General features: G+C 36.7%; 6 protein-coding genes across 6 annotated transcripts; 5 read left to right on the forward strand and 1 right to left on the reverse strand.

The window, feature by feature from the left end:
* Nucleotides 1-442: 442 nt before the first annotated feature.
* On the reverse strand, nucleotides 443-1,773 carry MONOS_9365 (Autophagy-related protein 18 A (Atg18A); the record flags this gene model as incomplete). The annotated part of the gene is made up of 5 exons (XM_067879858.1): nucleotides 443-1,023; nucleotides 1,151-1,233; nucleotides 1,307-1,493; nucleotides 1,548-1,621; nucleotides 1,715-1,773. 5 exons carry the CDS (start codon nucleotides 1,771-1,773, stop codon nucleotides 443-445), a joined length of 984 nt encoding a protein of 327 aa, XP_067725171.1.
* Nucleotides 1,774-1,976: 203 nt separating this feature from the next.
* Nucleotides 1,977-5,973, forward strand: MONOS_9363fu9364 (uncharacterized protein). Its single transcript, XM_067879857.1, has 5 exons — nucleotides 1,977-2,069; nucleotides 2,136-2,311; nucleotides 2,380-2,492; nucleotides 2,553-2,787; nucleotides 2,873-5,973. Exons 1-5 carry the CDS (start codon nucleotides 1,997-1,999, stop codon nucleotides 5,384-5,386), a joined length of 3,111 nt encoding a protein of 1,036 aa, XP_067725172.1. The 5' UTR covers nucleotides 1,977-1,996; the 3' UTR covers nucleotides 5,387-5,973.
* Nucleotides 5,974-6,038: 65 nt separating this feature from the next.
* Nucleotides 6,039-9,771, forward strand: MONOS_9362 (putative MORN repeat-containing protein 1). The gene is made up of 5 exons (XM_067879856.1): nucleotides 6,039-6,203; nucleotides 6,290-6,433; nucleotides 6,521-7,950; nucleotides 8,186-8,777; nucleotides 9,005-9,771. The coding sequence occupies exons 1-5, from the start codon at nucleotides 6,086-6,088 to the stop codon at nucleotides 9,643-9,645; spliced, it is 2,925 nt and encodes a 974-aa protein (XP_067725173.1). The 5' UTR covers nucleotides 6,039-6,085; the 3' UTR covers nucleotides 9,646-9,771.
* A 581-nt stretch (nucleotides 9,772-10,352) lies between these two features.
* MONOS_9361 (uncharacterized protein) lies at nucleotides 10,353-12,536 on the forward strand (the record flags this gene model as incomplete). The annotated part of the gene is made up of 1 exon (XM_067879855.1): nucleotides 10,353-12,536. One exon carries the CDS (start codon nucleotides 10,353-10,355, stop codon nucleotides 12,258-12,260), a length of 1,908 nt encoding a protein of 635 aa, XP_067725174.1. The 3' UTR covers nucleotides 12,261-12,536.
* Nucleotides 12,537-12,602: 66 nt separating this feature from the next.
* Nucleotides 12,603-13,298, forward strand: MONOS_9360 (uncharacterized protein; the record flags this gene model as incomplete). The annotated part of the gene is made up of 1 exon (XM_067879854.1): nucleotides 12,603-13,298. One exon carries the CDS (start codon nucleotides 12,603-12,605, stop codon nucleotides 13,188-13,190), a length of 588 nt encoding a protein of 195 aa, XP_067725175.1. The 3' UTR covers nucleotides 13,191-13,298.
* Nucleotides 13,299-13,812: 514 nt separating this feature from the next.
* On the forward strand, nucleotides 13,813-16,416 carry MONOS_9359 (nucleoside-diphosphate kinase). The gene is made up of 9 exons (XM_067879852.1): nucleotides 13,813-13,971; nucleotides 14,073-14,401; nucleotides 14,448-14,536; nucleotides 14,731-14,849; nucleotides 14,903-14,996; nucleotides 15,233-15,366; nucleotides 15,667-15,735; nucleotides 15,923-16,063; nucleotides 16,206-16,416. Exons 1-9 carry the CDS (start codon nucleotides 13,846-13,848, stop codon nucleotides 16,233-16,235), a joined length of 1,131 nt encoding a protein of 376 aa, XP_067725176.1. The 5' UTR covers nucleotides 13,813-13,845; the 3' UTR covers nucleotides 16,236-16,416.
* The last annotated feature ends 247 nt before the right edge of the window (nucleotides 16,417-16,663 follow it).

Raw genomic sequence — 16,663 nt, forward strand, 5'->3', positions numbered from 1 at the left:
AAAGCTGCTAAAAATAATTGCAAAAAAAAAAAAAAAAATAAAATAAAATAAAATACGATTTCTAAGACTTTTCAGTGGATGACATTTTTTCCAAAATAAAATAAAATAAATAAATAAATAAAAATATATAAAAATAAAAAAACATGAGCGCAATAACTCATTTACAATTTATAAAGAAGTGCTTAGCAGTGAGTGATGCTCAACTCTTTCACATTTTTTGTTTGAAGAGCCCGATGGAGGAAGTCGAAAATGGAAATAATGTCCATCTGCAAATGCAACCTAAATATTGTTCGCAAAGAAATTTTCAAAGTTTTTGAAAGAAATAAAAATTTAAGGTTAATAAGAAATGAACAGTGATAAAAAAATAAAAATAAAAATAAAAACAACAAATCAGCAACTAGTTTTGCAATAAATTTGCAAAAAAGAATGCTGACTTCTTAATTCAAACCTGTATAATTTGATTATCTGGCTTAAACGAAGAGATATGTTTTGTCTCTGAAATGCCTTCCTGATCAAGTCTTATAAAAGCAATCGACTTTTCACTTTTTCGTTCTCCTTGCAATGAAAAGATGTGAATCGTCTTCGAGCTAGAAGACACCACAAGCATCGTCCCATCGTCGCTAAACGAGAGAGAATGAATCTCTGCCGTGCGGCCCACGCTAGACCTCTTCAGCTCCATTATCATCTCCTTTGTCTCAGTGTCCCACACACGAATAATCGTTCCTCTGGCAGACGCTGTCGCCAGCCACTGCCCGTCCTTGCGGAACGCCAGCGCAACAACCGGATGATCATGGGCCTCTAATATTTGGTAGCTGCCGTATGTCTCTCCATCTACACTCGAAGTTCCGCCTGCTCCACTGGAACTGGAGGTGCGTGATACAACACTGGGATCATTCAATCGCGCCAAGCATACGTTCCCTTTTGTTGGATCGCAGGGATATGCGAGAATAGGCTTATGAGGACATAGAGCAATCACGGGTGCGCGTCCAGATAGAGTCTCTGAAGAAAGAGGAGTCGTTTGATCTTCAATATATATATATATATATATATAAATTTATTTTTTATTATAATAAATTCAGAGAATTGATGAAATTGACATAAAGAGAAGAATTAGAAAACTTGTGATAAAAATAAATAGAATAGTTCGTACTGAAATACATATCCAATGTGCAAACAGGCTCAATCTTTTCAAGTGTATAAATAATTATTGATTGCTTCAAAACAACAACCAAGCTATAAAATGACATGGAATATGAAGCAAAAGTTTAGTGTTATCTTTTGGCAAAAATAATCATCAAAAACAAACTATTGTTGATTCAATTTGACAGATTGAATATCTTCATTAAAACGAAGAAGGCAAATTACTTGATCAATTTTGGTGTTGTAAAGATAAAGAACTCGAGGTGTAAAGTTTTCAACACTTGAATCGCAAACAACAGCCAACAATGACGTGGAAAAGAACATTTCACAAAGATGAATTGGATGATCAGGAACTGAAAATCTCAACAAATGAAAAGAAAAAACATTTTCACATATAATTGGCAAACATCCTTTTGTACATTGGTCAAATGGATCGGTTCTCCAAAGAGTGTATCCAGACTTTGTTCCTACAAGCAAGCATCTTTTTGTTAAAGTCAAATTATAAATAATGTTGAATTTTCAAGAAAAATTTGTTAAAAAATTAAAAAAGAAAGCAATCTTATTATAAGCACACGTGTTTGTTTGATTATAGCTTAAAAAAGTTATGTCCTTTGTACGCTCGCGAATTTGCATATGGAGTGGGAACTGCTACGTTTTTTTTATAAACAAACAAAAATTTTTAAAATTAAGTATGGTGTGAAGAATGAAAAGAGTTTTGTTTGAAAATGAATTAAATTCAAACACATTTTAATTTGAAACAAAAATGTCTCTCAACAGTTTTAATTGATTCTTTTATTTGTCTGTTTTTTGAGATAATATATAGTAAAAATGGAAAAATCGATCAAACGAACTTGAAATGGAAAAGCCTGTGACATTTTTGCCAACAAGAAGTGGCTTCGGTCAAGAATGTGTTGAAAAAATGCATAAAGGTTTGATTAATATTTGAATTACAACTAATTTTGCAATACAATTTTCAAAATTGATCTAAACAAAAGGATGCCTTCTTTTGAAACAAGAAACAAACGGACTTCATTTGAGATGGCTCGTGCTGGATCAAGATAGCAAGTACATATATTGGCTAAATCCAAAGAAAGACGTTATGCTCATTGATCATGACAATGCAATCCCTCTTTCAAGTATTAAATCAGTTGTTGTGAGTCAGGACGCTTTGGTTTGATTATTTCTTAAATTTTCTTCACCCATTCATTAATAATTATATGATAATGCTTGCTTGGATAGGTTTTGAAAGACAAGGAAACAGCAAGTCAGATGGTTGCTGTTTCTGCGTTATCGTTTTCATTTTCAATAAAAGCAGAAAATCAAAATATTGACATCTTTTCTCCAACGCAATCGTATGAATTTTCTAAGAATTTTAATTTCATTTTAACTTTTGCAATTTTTAACATTTTCAGCGACTTTGAAACTTGGATTGGAGGTTTACGCCATTTGCTTGGAAAGGACAAAGTCCTTCAAGCTCCTATCGAGGCTGGACAGAGACTAAGATCGGTAAATGAGCCTGCATTTCTATTAACTCGCTTATCTGAGCTTGTAGAATTAACCGAATCATTATTGAAAGAAGGAGCAATATTGATGGAGATTCGTGCAAAAAGAGAAAGAGAAATTCTAAATCTGAATGCCCAAGTTGCTGTATGTGCATTAATTATTGCGTTGCTATTTCATTTAATGATTGCGTCTTGAAATTTTGTTTGATAATGTTTCCATTAAAAATAAGGATAACGTAAACCTTGCCAAAAATATGGAGGATCTTTTGCTGAATGTGAAGGAAGATCTGTCTGGGAAGATAGATGCGAAGGCGCAAGTTGTGGAGGAGCTGAAGAGTCTGCTTAAAGAGCAAGAAGACGTGTGCGGGCAACTGGAAGATGAGAACAACCAGCTTATTGCTGAACTGAATGAATGTGTGGATTCACTGAACAAGAAAGACGAGCTGATTGGGCTGATGCAGAAGAAACTGCAGAGAAGAATCGAATTGGAAGGAGCACTGGCCAAAGGAGAAGAGGCAGAAGAAGAAGTGGAAGAAGGGGAGGAGGATGAGGAAGAAGAAGATGATGATGAAGATGAAGAAGTCGATGTTGCAGCAGCAGCGCAAAGAGAAGTAGGAAAAAGCGGCAAAAGCGGAGATTTCTCCGAAGAGCAGTACAAGTCCTTGATGAGTGAGTGCACGCATCTGATGCAGCAGTACCAGTGGCTGAGGGAAATGAATGAGAGACAAGACGCGAGGAACAAGGAGAACATGCAGCGGCTGCAGGAGATGAAGATTGGGGCAGAGCTGAGGCGGCAGATGGTGGCGAGGGAGATGGCAGAGAGAGCGCAGGAGAGAGAGAGGAGAAGGAGGGAAGAAGAAGAAGAAGAGGAAGAGGAGGAACTGGAGGAGGAGGAGGAAGAAGAAGAAGAAGGAATAGAAGAAGGAGATGAGGAAGAGGAAGAGGAAGAGGAAGAAGAGAAAATTGACAATCGATACAGATATGCAGCCCAACCAGCCTACAGCATGGCACATTACAGTGTGCCTGCTGAAGATGAGGATGAGATGGAAGACGACGAAATTAGACTGAGGGCAGCAGCAGAAAAGGAGTGGAACAAAGAAATGAAGCGGCTGGGAACAACGCCTGTGCCTCTTCCAGTGTCACGCGCACGCATCCCTCGCTCTTCTTCGCGTGCTTCTGCTTCATACAGAAGTCCCTCGTCATCTCCCTCGTCTCCCTCATGCACACGCACTTCTTCCTCTTCTTCCCCGTGTCCTCGCCCTTGTTCCCGTCAGTGCTATCGCAAGACTCCCCTTTGCCAGTGCCAGCACCAATGCCAGCATGAGCCCCTCGCCCGTAGAGGCGCTGAGAAGGTGAGTCTGCGCTATGTCTCTCCTTCGCCTCGCCCTGAGCTCCTCTCTTCGACTTACTCCTACCCGTCTCGCGTGCAGCTCCTACAGCAGCAGAACTCGCGCCCTTCGCAGCTCCGCTCGTCTTATCCGGCTTCTCTAACCAGTTCTCGTTCTAATTCCCGTTCTCGTTCTCGCCCTCTTTCTCGCTCTCGCTCACGTTCTGTTTCACGCCCTCTTTCTGCATCTCGCTCTGCGTCTCGTTCGCGCTCTATCTCTTCCACTGCCAATAACCTGCTCCAAGTGGCTTATCCATCTTCAAGAACATTCAGTCAGAAGCAGAAGATGGCGATGCATCCACGTGTGGTGCGGTTCCCAGCAGATGCTGTTCCTGTGTCGTCTGTGAATGTGGTTGTGGATGCAGATGATGATGATGACGATGAGGAAGAGGAGGAGGAATATGATGGCGAAGAGGAAGGAATGGAAGTTGAGGCAATTGTCAACGAAAACTACGACGATGACGACGAAGAAGAAGAAGATAACAACGACAATGAAGGATATGAATACGATGACAATGAACTGTACTATCAACAGCAGTATCCAGTGTATGTGCAGCAATATGTTCCTCCACAGATGCGACAGAGGCCAATCAGCAGAAGCAGCAGCAGCCGAAGAAGACCCACACGAAGTGTTAGCAGTGCGAGAAATGTGAGGAGTGTTAGTAGAAACAGCAGAAGCAGCAGAAGAAGTGCCAGCAGAAGCAGACAAGGAAGAGGGCAAAGCAGATCTCAGACTCCTCCTCCTCTTCCTCTTACTTCTTATTCTTATTCTACTTCTTCTATGATGCCATCTTCAATGCAATCACAGTCATATCGTGTGAACAGATACCCTGTCGAAGAGAGTAGTGGCAGCAGCAGCAGCAAATTGAGTATGCTTCAGAATGAGCTGGAGAGGATAAGGCAGCTGAGAGAGAGGCCAGCCAGTGCCAGTCAGAGAGGGAGGTCGCTGTATGGCAGAGGGGCTGGCTCGAATATTTCTCCATCGCCTTATGGAAATATCACTCAAACACAAACACAAACACAGAAGCAATCACAATTGCCTCCTCGTCCAGTGAAATCTGATGATGATTATGTGTTTCCTTCATCATCATCAGTGCATGTGCCTGACACAGAGCGCAGACCTTTGCGCCAGCTGAGGTCGAATTATCGCTCTCCTTCTGTGTCTTCTGTGAAATCAACCCGTTCAGCTCGTTCTGTGTCATCCCGTGCATCGAGAAGAGACAGAAGAAAGAGAAGAAATGAGTATGAGTACAGAAAAGGGGAGGTGGCTGTGATTCCGCAGGAGGCGTATAAGAGGATGTGTGCAACAGCTGGGGTGAGGCCGACGTCGAGACTGGGGAAGAGAAGAGGGTATTAGATTTGAGAGGGAGGGGAGGAGAAGAAGGAGAAAGAGAAAGAGAAAGAGGGGAAGAGAGAGAGGATAGAGAAGAGAAAGAGAAGAGAAAGAGAAGAGAAAGAGAAGAAGAAAGAATGCTAATGAAAAAATTTATTACGAACATATGTTTGAAAAACATTGTGAAATGAAAAATTATTTTTAAAATGACGTGATGGTCTGAATGGAAAAGGAAGGGATAGCCTTTAACAAAATAATTATAAAGAAAAAAATATATGACTAGAAAACATGAAAGATACTGTACATTTTGCTGAAAAAAGATAACTGTTTTGATTTCTAATGAATTGAGTAGATTTTAATTTTATTTGATTTCATTGGTTCGAATTGTACAGTTCTTGATCGCTTGTCCAGTGTAAAATAACCAAAAGATATCTCCTTTAATCTTTCTGAACATCTTTTAATTCTATTTCTATTCATTCTAAGCTCAGTTTTTTATTGTCTGTTCATTATTTTTGTTTTTCTGAAGATCAAATTATCGCCTTTTATTCATAACACTGCGCTATAAATATTTTTGTAATATATCAACATATAAATATCATTATTGATGAACATAATTTGGCAAATTTGCAAAATAATAAAAATTCAAAAAAAAAGTTATCATTTTATAAATTACGGTACATATCCGTTTGAAAAATCGATTTAAGTGTCCAAAGGAGCACTTGCATGGAAGGAAAATATGTTGGACAGACTTTAAATCACAAGCCACACGGAACTGGTAAGTACTATTTTCCGGGTGGCTTTTTTATTTATGAAGGGGAATGGGAACAAGGACAACAGCATGGTTTGCACGATTGTTCTTCTTTAGATAAATAAAAGTCTTTCACACCACTTAAAAAAATCAATTCAATATGATGTCTTGTTATTTAGGGCATGGAAGACTGTTATTTGGTGCGGAAGGAACAGATTTTTATGATGGTGATTTTCAGGAAGGAAGCATGACTGGGGAAGGAATACGTGTATGGTCCGATGGAAGAATGTATCAAGGTGCTTGGAAAGATGGAGAAAAAGATGGTATTGACGAAGATTAAATTATTTTTTGATGATTGAAGTATTTTTCTTAATTAATGCAATTTTTTAATTTTTTTCAATTATCAAAAGGTTTTGGAATATATGAAAGAATAGGAGTTAGTGAGGACAAGCAAATACAAACTTTAGAAAGATATGAAGGAGAATGGAAGAGAAACTGCTTTTGTGGAGAAGGGCATTATATCCTTGAAGATGGAACAGAGCAAACGGGAACATTCAAAGATCACAAATTGCATGGCAATGGGCATTGCACGTACGGAAATGGAGATATTTATGAAGGAGAATGGGTGAAAGGAAAAAAGCATGGCTTTGGACGAATGAAAAAAGCGAATAGCGGATTGCTTCTTGAAGGAAAGTTTGAGGATGGGGTATTTAGCGAAGCAGTCGACAGCATGTGTATTGTGCGACCTGAAAGAGCGCAAGCTGATCTGCCATTGTTTCCCATTGTGGAGGCTGTGATTGTTGGGAAAAAAGGAGAAGGAGAAGATGACAAATCAAAAAATGAGAAGGATGACGAGGAGGATGAAGAAGCAGATGCATTGTTTGGCGGACCGAATTTGCTGAGTCTCACAAAAGGGAACAGAACAACCACGAGTTCGTCGTCGAAAAGCCTGACGAGTCTGAAGCGAGGAGAAAAAGGAGAAAAAGGAGAAAAAGGAGAGGTGAGTGAGAAGGAGAAAGCGAGTGATGGAGAGAAAGGGAAGACGAGGGGGAAAGGAGCAAAAGGAGGGAAAAGTGGAGGAGATGGAGAGGATTCAACGGCAGAGAAGAAAGCGAAAGGAGGGAAAACGAGCAAAGCAGAAGCAGAAGCAGAAAAGGGAAAGGAGAAAAAGGGGTCGAAGAAAGGAAGTGGATCGAAAGGGACGTTGGCGAGAGTGTTGGAAGTTGTTGATGAAGGCGACGAAGAAGAAGATGAAGAGATGCGAAGAAAGAAAGAAGCAGAAGCAGAAGAGAAGAGGAGAGAAGCAGAGAAACACATTGAGGCGTTTCTTCCTCCGTTCGCAGTGCATTTGCAAGGCGCTGTGATGGATGTGAATGAAAGTGAAGCAGAAAAAGCACAAAAGTCAAATATTCAATCACAAATGAATCAGAACCAAAATCAGAACCAGAAGATGAATCAATTAGGCAATCAGCAAATACCACAATTGCAACAGCCATCTCTTTCTTCATCGTCGAATGAGATTCCAAAGGAAGTTGATTCAGCCAACTCTCAACAAACATCAAGTGATGGCGTTTCTTCCTCTTCTTCTTCTTCCTCTTTCTCATTCACTTCGCCTTCTCTTTTTGTGAACACACCCACACTTCCCCTTGTGATGGGAGAGTCGGGGCGTTTGATTGAGCTGAGGGTGTTTTTTGACCCCTTCACAGAAATAGCAGAGAGAGAAAGTGCAGACAAAGAGGCAGCACAGCTGAAGATGGAGTTGGAACAGGAAGAGGAGGAAAAAAGGAAAGCAGAGGAGATGAAGGAGAAGGAGAGGGAGAAGGAGAAGAAGGGGGGAAAGGTTTGTAGGGGAGGAGGAGGAGAGAAGGGGGAGCTTGGTTTAGAAAGAGAGAGATTTATTGATTTGATGAATATTCTTTTAAAAAAAATAAAAAAGTGAACATGAAGATTTTTTTTTATTCATTCTTTATTTTCTTTTCTAAAATATTTTTAAATAATATTTTATAATTTTATTTTGTAATCCTTTTATCTCTTTCTTCTTTCTTCTTTCTTCTTTCTTCTTTCTATTTATCCAGGACAAAAACACAGGTGAGAAAGGATCATCAAAAGAGCAGAAGAAGAAGAGCAAAGGCGACCAAACCGACCGATCAACATCAGAACTGAGCAACATTTTGACTGAGGAAGAGAAAGAAGAGAAAGAAAGGCAAAAGAAAGAGGAGATTAGACAGAAAGAGGAGGAAGAGAGGAAGAGAAGAGAAGCACGCGTGCCAGTGATGCTTGTTGGAGCGAGTGACATGTCAAATAATTTGACATGTTCACTTGCTCATCCAACGCCCACTTCATTGCCACCTTTTAGCTCTTCTTTGGCTTTGACTGCTTCTTCATCTTCCTCTTCTCATTCTCCTTCTCATTCACATTCTTCTTCCATTTCATCGCTTCATTCTTCTTCCACTTCCTCCTCTTCTTCCTCCTCCTCCTCCTCTTCTTCTTCTTCTCTTTCCTCTTCTTCTCAAAGCACTTCACAAGATGAGCAAGAAGAGAAGGCGAAAGAAGAAGTTAAAGTTGAAAGCATCGTTCGAATCATCCGAAATGGGACTGTTTCATTTGAAGGCATCAAAATTGGAGAGGAATTTCCGAAATACGGAAATTATATAGCAATATTCACTGGTTTGTTGAATGAATAAGAAATGTTTTCTTTTTCTTTTTTCTTTTCTTTTCTTTTCTTTTCATTTTTATTTCACATTTTTTGAAGAAATGCTTATTTTTTTAATGATTATGTCAAATTATTTATTTATTATAATTTCTATTTTCTTTTTTTATTTATTGGCTGAATAAATAAACACTTATTATAATAATAATTATTATTATTTTCCCAATTCTTCCATTTCCAATAGACATAACAAAATTCCCAGGAGGAGAAGAGACATCCACTGAATCGAATGCAACAAGCTCTTCATCCACATCCACATCGACAGCATCTCAATCTCAAACATCTTCAACAGCACCTCCTCTTTCTTCGCCTCAAACATCCAACTCATCTTCTCTTCCGGTTTTGATTCCTTCTTCATCATCTGCATTATCTATATTGTCATCATCATCATCATCATCATCTTCTTCTTCTTCTTCCACCACTTCCACTTCCTCTCTTTCTTCTTCTTCTTCCTCCTCCTCCTCATCTTCATCCAACCAGCAACCAACTCCCTTCACCCACACATCTCCTCGCCATCTGCCTCCACTTGAAGTCCCCTTTCGCCTCGTTTATCCTTCCACACTCTCTGTTGAGCTGTCAAATTGGTCGATAAAAGAGCAAAGGAGAATCGAAAACGAGAGAAAAGCTGCAGAAGAGGCGTGGCGACAGAGCGAAAGAGAGAAGGAGGAATTGAAGGAGAAGGAGAGGAGAGAGAAAGAGGAGAAGGAGGAAATGGAAAGGAGGAAGAATGAAGAATCAAATGAAAATTCTCAAACTTCAAAAACAGGTGGAAAGGGGAAAAAGAAATCGTCAGACACTTCAGACGAGAAAAAAAGTAGAAAATGAATAGTCTTTTGTTGATATTACACAAATTTTACATATTTCATTGATTATATATATGTATCATATTTTTATCTTTAATATGATGATTTTTTTTTTATCAACCAAAAATAAAACTTAATTAAATCAAAATGTGAGCAAATTGTTTTTTCAAAATTTCATAAAATGAATCTCGAGCTTATAGTGTAATGCACATGTAGCTTTTTTCCGTAAATTAAATGTAAAACACAAAGAAAATAGATCGCTTCATATTGAAATGATCTCACCCCTATTTATTTATTTAATGACTTCGGGAAAACTCAATGGAGGGGCTAAGTATAAAACTGCTCGCATATTATTTTCAGCCTCCTCTATGTTTTCCAATCAAATGAACACTGCCCTTTCGGGGGCATTAATTAGTTCTCTTTTTGGAAGTTTGTGTAATTCATTAATTGTACTGTTTCAAAGAAATTATGAAAAATATTCACAACTTTAATTTGTAGAATTAAATGTTTCAGCTTGGATGCAACCAATTATATGGTTAATAAGTCCACTTTGTGGTTTTTGCCAGCCAATATTTGGATCATTTAATGATCGGATGTCAACACGCTTTGGCAGAAGGCAGCCCGTGATCTTACTTGGTACCTTGCTCACAATAATATCATTTGTTGTTTTTGGATTAGTGTTTCGCAATGGTCTGTTCTTTTTTTCTGACTTGATTTTTGAATTTTATTATGGAAACAGTGTTTTCGAATAGAAATTTGGCTATAAGCCTGAGCCTTGTGGCTTACGTTATTGATTGCATTGCACTGAATATCCAAATGCCCGCTTCAAGAGCGCTTGTTATGGAAATGTGTGGGAAAGAAAGGCAGTCACTGGCAAGTAATTCTCTTGCATTATTTATTGCACTTGGCAATTGTTCAACATATCTAATTATTGGTGTCATACCTGATCCGTTTTTCTACGCATGCATATTTGTTACAGTGATGACGCTTCCAACGTTAATTGCAGGGAAAGAAGATCCTCAAGCTTTTAAATCTACAAAGGCCAAAAAATTTCGCAAAGCAGAATCAGTCAGAACAGAAGCATCTCCTTTATTATTTACACCTCCTCAACAAAAATGTGTCTCTTGTGAAAGTGAAGTATCTCAATCAGATTTTCCTTCTTCATTTCACTCGCCAATATCTCCTACAACGCCGAATCATTCATATCAATCAATTTCTTCATGTACTGACATTACACCAGCTCACATTTCAGAACAATCTCCTTCTCCTTCTGATTCTGTCTCTTCCACTTCATCGAATGAATTCACCTCGTCTGATTCTTCTTTGAAAAATGAAGCAGCAAGCATGGAAGAAGGTTCTGCTTTTTCATCTTCTGATTCTTCTTCCGCTTCTTCTGAACTCGTCACAACATCTTCCTCACAATCTTCACTTTCCTCCTCATTATCTCCTTCTCCCTCTTCTTCTTCTTCTGTCAAGCATTTGCTTTCTGTCTGCATCAATCTCTTTCGGCACCCTTCCATTATCACTTTTACATGTGCTGTGTTTGCTCTTTCCTGGTTCGCCTTTCTTCCTTCCATTCCAATCCGCCTGTCGTTTGTGGCTGAGGTGTTCTACGATAAAAGCGACCCAGGGAATAACTTCTTTGAAACTGCTGAAAGTTCTTGTGAAGGCAACGATAACAGCAGTTTGCATATTTACAATGATTTTTCATTCTCTTCTTCTTCCTCTTCCTCTTCCTCTTCGTTTTCTTCTTTGAAGAAATATTCTGAAACTGCATTATCTGTTAAACCTCTTCTTTATCCACATCAAATGCATTCAGCATTCCATTCACCTTCACCTTCACCATCACCAGCATCTTCAACTTCTTCAAATCTTCCTTTTTCTTCCTTTAAACACACTTCTCTCTCTCATCCACAACACCCTCTCCTTACACAACAGCCCACTCTTTATGACAAGGGCATCCAAATCGCCTCCTTCGCCATGATCGCCACGTCTTTCCTGTCAGCCCTTTTTTCAGCTGCAGCCCCTCTTTTCTTCCGTGCCATTCCCGTCAACATCTGCTTTGCCTCTTCTCTCCTCCTCGCCTCTGCTGCCTCCTTCGCCTTCTTCTTCCCTCCTTCTTCTGCCCTCAGCGCAAGCCGTGTGTGGGCAGTGTTCCTGTGCTATTCGCTGGGGTTCTCTTTGTCCTTTGCGCTGCTGAATTCTGTCTGCTTCCTCATCATCGGCGAGGCGGTTGCCTCTTCTGACGAGTACGGGCTGTATGTGGGCATCCTCAACGGCTTCAGTGTGCTGGGGCAGATCCTCGCGCTCGGCCTCTCGTCGCTGGTGCAGGCAGTTGTGGCGAAGGCGAGAGAGAAATTGCATCACAGTTGGGTTGAATGCGGGAGAACAGAAGAAATGAAGATGGAACTGATGGGAAAGTGGGTTGTGTCAAAGCACCCGTCTCAGTGGTATTGGCTGCAGTGCGGGGCTGCGTTTGTTTTCGCTGGCTTCTTCGCGTTTTTCCTGAAAAGAAAGAAAGCTGCCAAGAGCAAAAATCTTCGCTCGGGCAATTCTACTGATGAATTGAATTATTCACAAGATAATATTAGCGATGGAGACAAAAAATATCAACAGATGGAAACTGTTGTTCATTAGGAGTTCGCAGAAAATACTTATTTTTTTTCATTGTTAATTAGTATTATTGGAGTGAATTCTTGCGTTTATTCTTATAAAAAATGTAATTTGATTTGATCAAATATATTACAAAATTATTTTATGTAAATTTTTATTAAAATTTTTGTTTTTCATTTTAATTTATTTTTAATTGCTCGCCAAATTATGTCTTCGTTATTTTATTTTTTCATTTGTAAAAGAATAATTTTTGAAGTTTTCAGAAATATTATACATCCATTCAGGAAAAAACAAATTTACTAATGTTTAAGCTTTGGTTGAACATATAACAGGAATTCTTTAGTAATTATTAATTGACAAATATATATGCCAAAGAACACATCGCATCTGCCAAAGACATCTAAATCTTCTTCACAACACGATCCACTTGAGGATCTTTCACAGCAATCGAATCCCGTTGACCACTTGCATCACGTTGATCTTGTTCACCACATTGAACCGTCTTCACAGACATCAACCTCTTCCGCACAGAGAGTTCCAACACCAACAGCTTCTAATTTTTTGTATCAAGCAGAACCACTTCCACATATTCAACATGTGGGAAGCCATTCTCAACAATCATCATCGCATAAACCGTCATTCAATGAGGAACAAATCCGTCAAAAAATATCTCATGAAGCTGAGTTGCTTTACAAAAATAGAAAAGCAAAGACTGGGAGAGAACAAAGCACAAAAGAAGAGATGGAACAAGATTGGAAGACTGCAGAAAGAGCCGTTCTTACAGATGTACTGGCAGATTTGATTCCACCTCATGCTTCAAGGAAATCAGGAGATTTTATAAGCAGCGGTTTATCTAACGAACAATTGTGGGAAAGAGTCCGCTGCGAAGCAAGTGGTGAAACTGCAAGTCCATCTACGAGAAATGCTGTAGGAGCAGGTGTTGGAGGACACTAAATTGAACTGCTAAATCATTAAAGAACTGTTGTTTGTTTCGTTTCGTGCATGCTTGACTTTTTTCTAGACATTTATTATTCATCGAAACAAATAAATAAGAAATAAACATTTTCAAGTTTGCTTTCTCAAAATATAAAACATAAACAAGCTTGTTTTAAAAATTGTAAATCACTAAGTCAAATTCATTCTCGCATTTAGTGAAAGGATTAAGTCGTTTATTATAAATAAGACTTCAATCATTATTATTTATATCAGTTCAAGATTAAAAGTCTTATTTGCTCAAAACAACTGATAAATTTCCTATTTTTGAAACAAAATAAGAAAAAAACATATTTGAAAATAATTTGATTATTTCAAAAAATGAAAAGATAATTAATAATAGACCTATTTTCATTTGTTTAAATCATTTGGCATTAGCTTTAGCCGAAGCCAAAAAGTTGAACAAAACTTCAATAAATGCAGATCTTTTTCAAAATGATTGAGTCATTTGCGAAAAGTTGAACAAAATTCAGAATGATCACTTCTTTTCGAAACGACTAAATAATTCTCGAATAGGTCTTATGTGTTAATAATTTGTTTTTAAAGAAAATAACAAATAAAACATTAATGGGCTATTTGTTGTTTTTTAAAAAATAAGCATTTTCTTTCGTAGTCGATGTCTTCGCTTTTATCGCCAGAGGACAAGAGGTATTCTTTTAAATGTGAGTGGTTTGATCCTGCTGCTGAGATAAATCGACCTTACATTTTATCGTATTTCATTCGCGACGGAACTGTTGAAATTGTTTGAAAAAAAAGAATAATTTTTTGATTAAAAAGCAAACTTCATTTTTATGGCTCAATTTTATACAACTGATAAATTAATTATTTTAATATTTTAAACAGTATGATGTGAAGAATCACAGAATGTTTTTAAAAAGATGCGCAGCTGGAGATATATCTGTTGGAGACTTATTTTTGGGATCCTCTGTTGTAGTTTTTTCGAGGCAATTTAAGTTGATTGATTTTGCTGATGAATCAACAAAAGAATCACTTCAAGCATCAAAGCAAAGATGTTGTATGCTCATTAAACCTGAAGCTTACGATAAAGTTGGACAGATACTTGATCGGATTTACAAAGCTGGATTATATGTTGCTCAGATGCGAACATTTCGATTGTCTAAACAGGAATATCAAGAATTTTTCCATCAATATGAAATGCATCCTCAGTTTAGGTTGGCATTTTTAATTTTCCTTTTAATATCATTCAATTTTTTTTAGTGAATTAATTCAACGTTTGCACAACGACCTTGTGATAGGGCTTGATGTTGTGGGGGATCGATGCATTCGGGTACTGTGGAGTATTTGCGGTGTGATAAAAGCGTTCATTGAATAACATACGCATAATTTTAATTTTATATTTATTTCAATTATTTTAACAATTGATTTTTATTTTTTAACATGTTTTATTGATGTTATTTGTTTTCTTGCTGATCATTTTTTTTATTTTTCATATTTGCCTATTTTATGCCCTCCTTTATTTTCATTATTTATTTATTTAAAGGCGAAGAAAATCCAGTTGAAGCTAGAAGGAAGTCTCCGGAATCTCTGCGAGCAGAATATGGAATTGATTGGGTTCAAAATGCAATTTATGTGTCAAATGGAATTGAAAGTGCAATGGAGGTTTTTATTTCAAATATTAATTTTTCTTAAGCTAATTTAATATAATAATTTAGGAATTGAATTATCTGTTCAACAGGCCACATCCTTCAACAGCCATACTGACAAATTGCACTCTTTGCGTTATTCTTCCTCATATGATCCATCAAGGTTCAAAAAGCATTTTACATTTATTTTTTTTTTTAATTTCTTATTTCCTGAAAAAATATATCAATTTTTTTAAACATTTTATCCTTCTGATTTGCAAATATTTGGTAAATACCGTTTTGTTTTTGTTGTTGTTTTATTAATACACTTGATTATTGTTTTCAATTTGTTTACAATTATTTATTCTCTTTATGTATTGTCTTTATATTTTATGTCATTTTTGCTTTGTAAATTATCAGGAAAGGGAGGAGAAATATTATCAGCAATTATCGATGAAGGATTCGATATTTCTGCAATGGAATTGTTTCATCTCGACAAAGGTTCGGCATTTGAGTGGCTGCAAGTTTATCAGCAAGTTTGGCCAGAGTTTACGGTGTGAATAATTTGAAGTGTAATTTTTTTGAAAGATCTATAATAAAAAAGAAATTCTATCTTGATTATCTTTTTTCATTTCATTTTATTTAATTTAATTTTTTTTTAATTTTTATTTTAATTTTTTTGTATTTTTTTTTTTTTTTTTTTTTTTTTTTTTTTTTAAATTTATATTTATCACCGAAACGACTGAATCGTGTTTCATTCTTTTTCTTTTTTTATTCATGTTTTTTGTATTTTTCTTATCTTTCAAATTTCTGGATTTATATATTTTTTTTCCATTTATTCAAACTTTGAATAGTCAAAAATTGACGAATTTTGCACAGGTCCTTGCATAGCCATCGAACTTCGAGGAGAAAATGTGTTTTCTGTATGTGTTTTTATTGAAAAAATGGAACTTTTTTTTGTGTTATTCTTGTACAAATATTTCATTAAACTTTATTTTTCTCTCTTTCTCCCATATTTTGTTTTCTTTTATCTTTTTATTCATTCATTCATTTGTTTGTTTGTTTATCATTGTATTTTCATGATATGTTTTCCTTTTGTTTCTCCAAAAGGAATTTCGCAAATTCTGCGGGCCTTATGATCCTGCAGTGGCAAAGCATATTGAACCAAATTCTCTCAGAGCAAAATATGGAACCAACAGGGTGCATAATGCAGTGCATTGCACAGATTTGCCAGATGACACTGAGCTCGAAGTTTGAATTTTATTTAATGTGATCATTGTAATTAATTCTTTCAATTTGAATGCTTTTTTTAACTTTGCTTTATTTAATTTTTTTCTTCAAAAATGAAATTTCCCTCAATAATCACATATGTGCCATCAACCATTATTTGCAGTGCGAGTATTTCTTCCAAACTTTGCAATAACAGAAATTGCATCCATAACGTTTCACTCAGTTTTTCATCTCCTCTTCTTTTGTTCTAAATTATTATAATTGTCTTTTCCTTCACACTTTCATCTTTTTGTAATTTTGATTTTGATAATTCGTAACATCTTTCATCTCACAAACTTATTTATAAACAAATCAATTGTTTCAAAAAATGAAAAGAGGTATTTTTTTAAACAGTATTTAAAATAATTTGCATTAGAAAAGGTTTCAATTGCATTCGAATGTTCAATTTTACGTTTAGTCTTTTCAACGATCAAATACTCGTTTGTTCCATGTTTATTTTGTGATGAACAATTTTTTTTTTATCACATTTGTTTATTTTCAAACGAAATAAAAAAGTCTTTTTTTTTGACCTAATTTCTGTTTCCACTGATGAAACTTCACTGAAATAGATCAAACAGCGTT

Source organism: Monocercomonoides exilis (assembly GCF_001643675.1).
Source record: "Monocercomonoides exilis strain PA203 chromosome Unknown scaffold30-1206723, whole genome shotgun sequence".
NCBI lineage: Eukaryota > Preaxostyla > Oxymonadida > Polymastigidae > Monocercomonoides > Monocercomonoides exilis.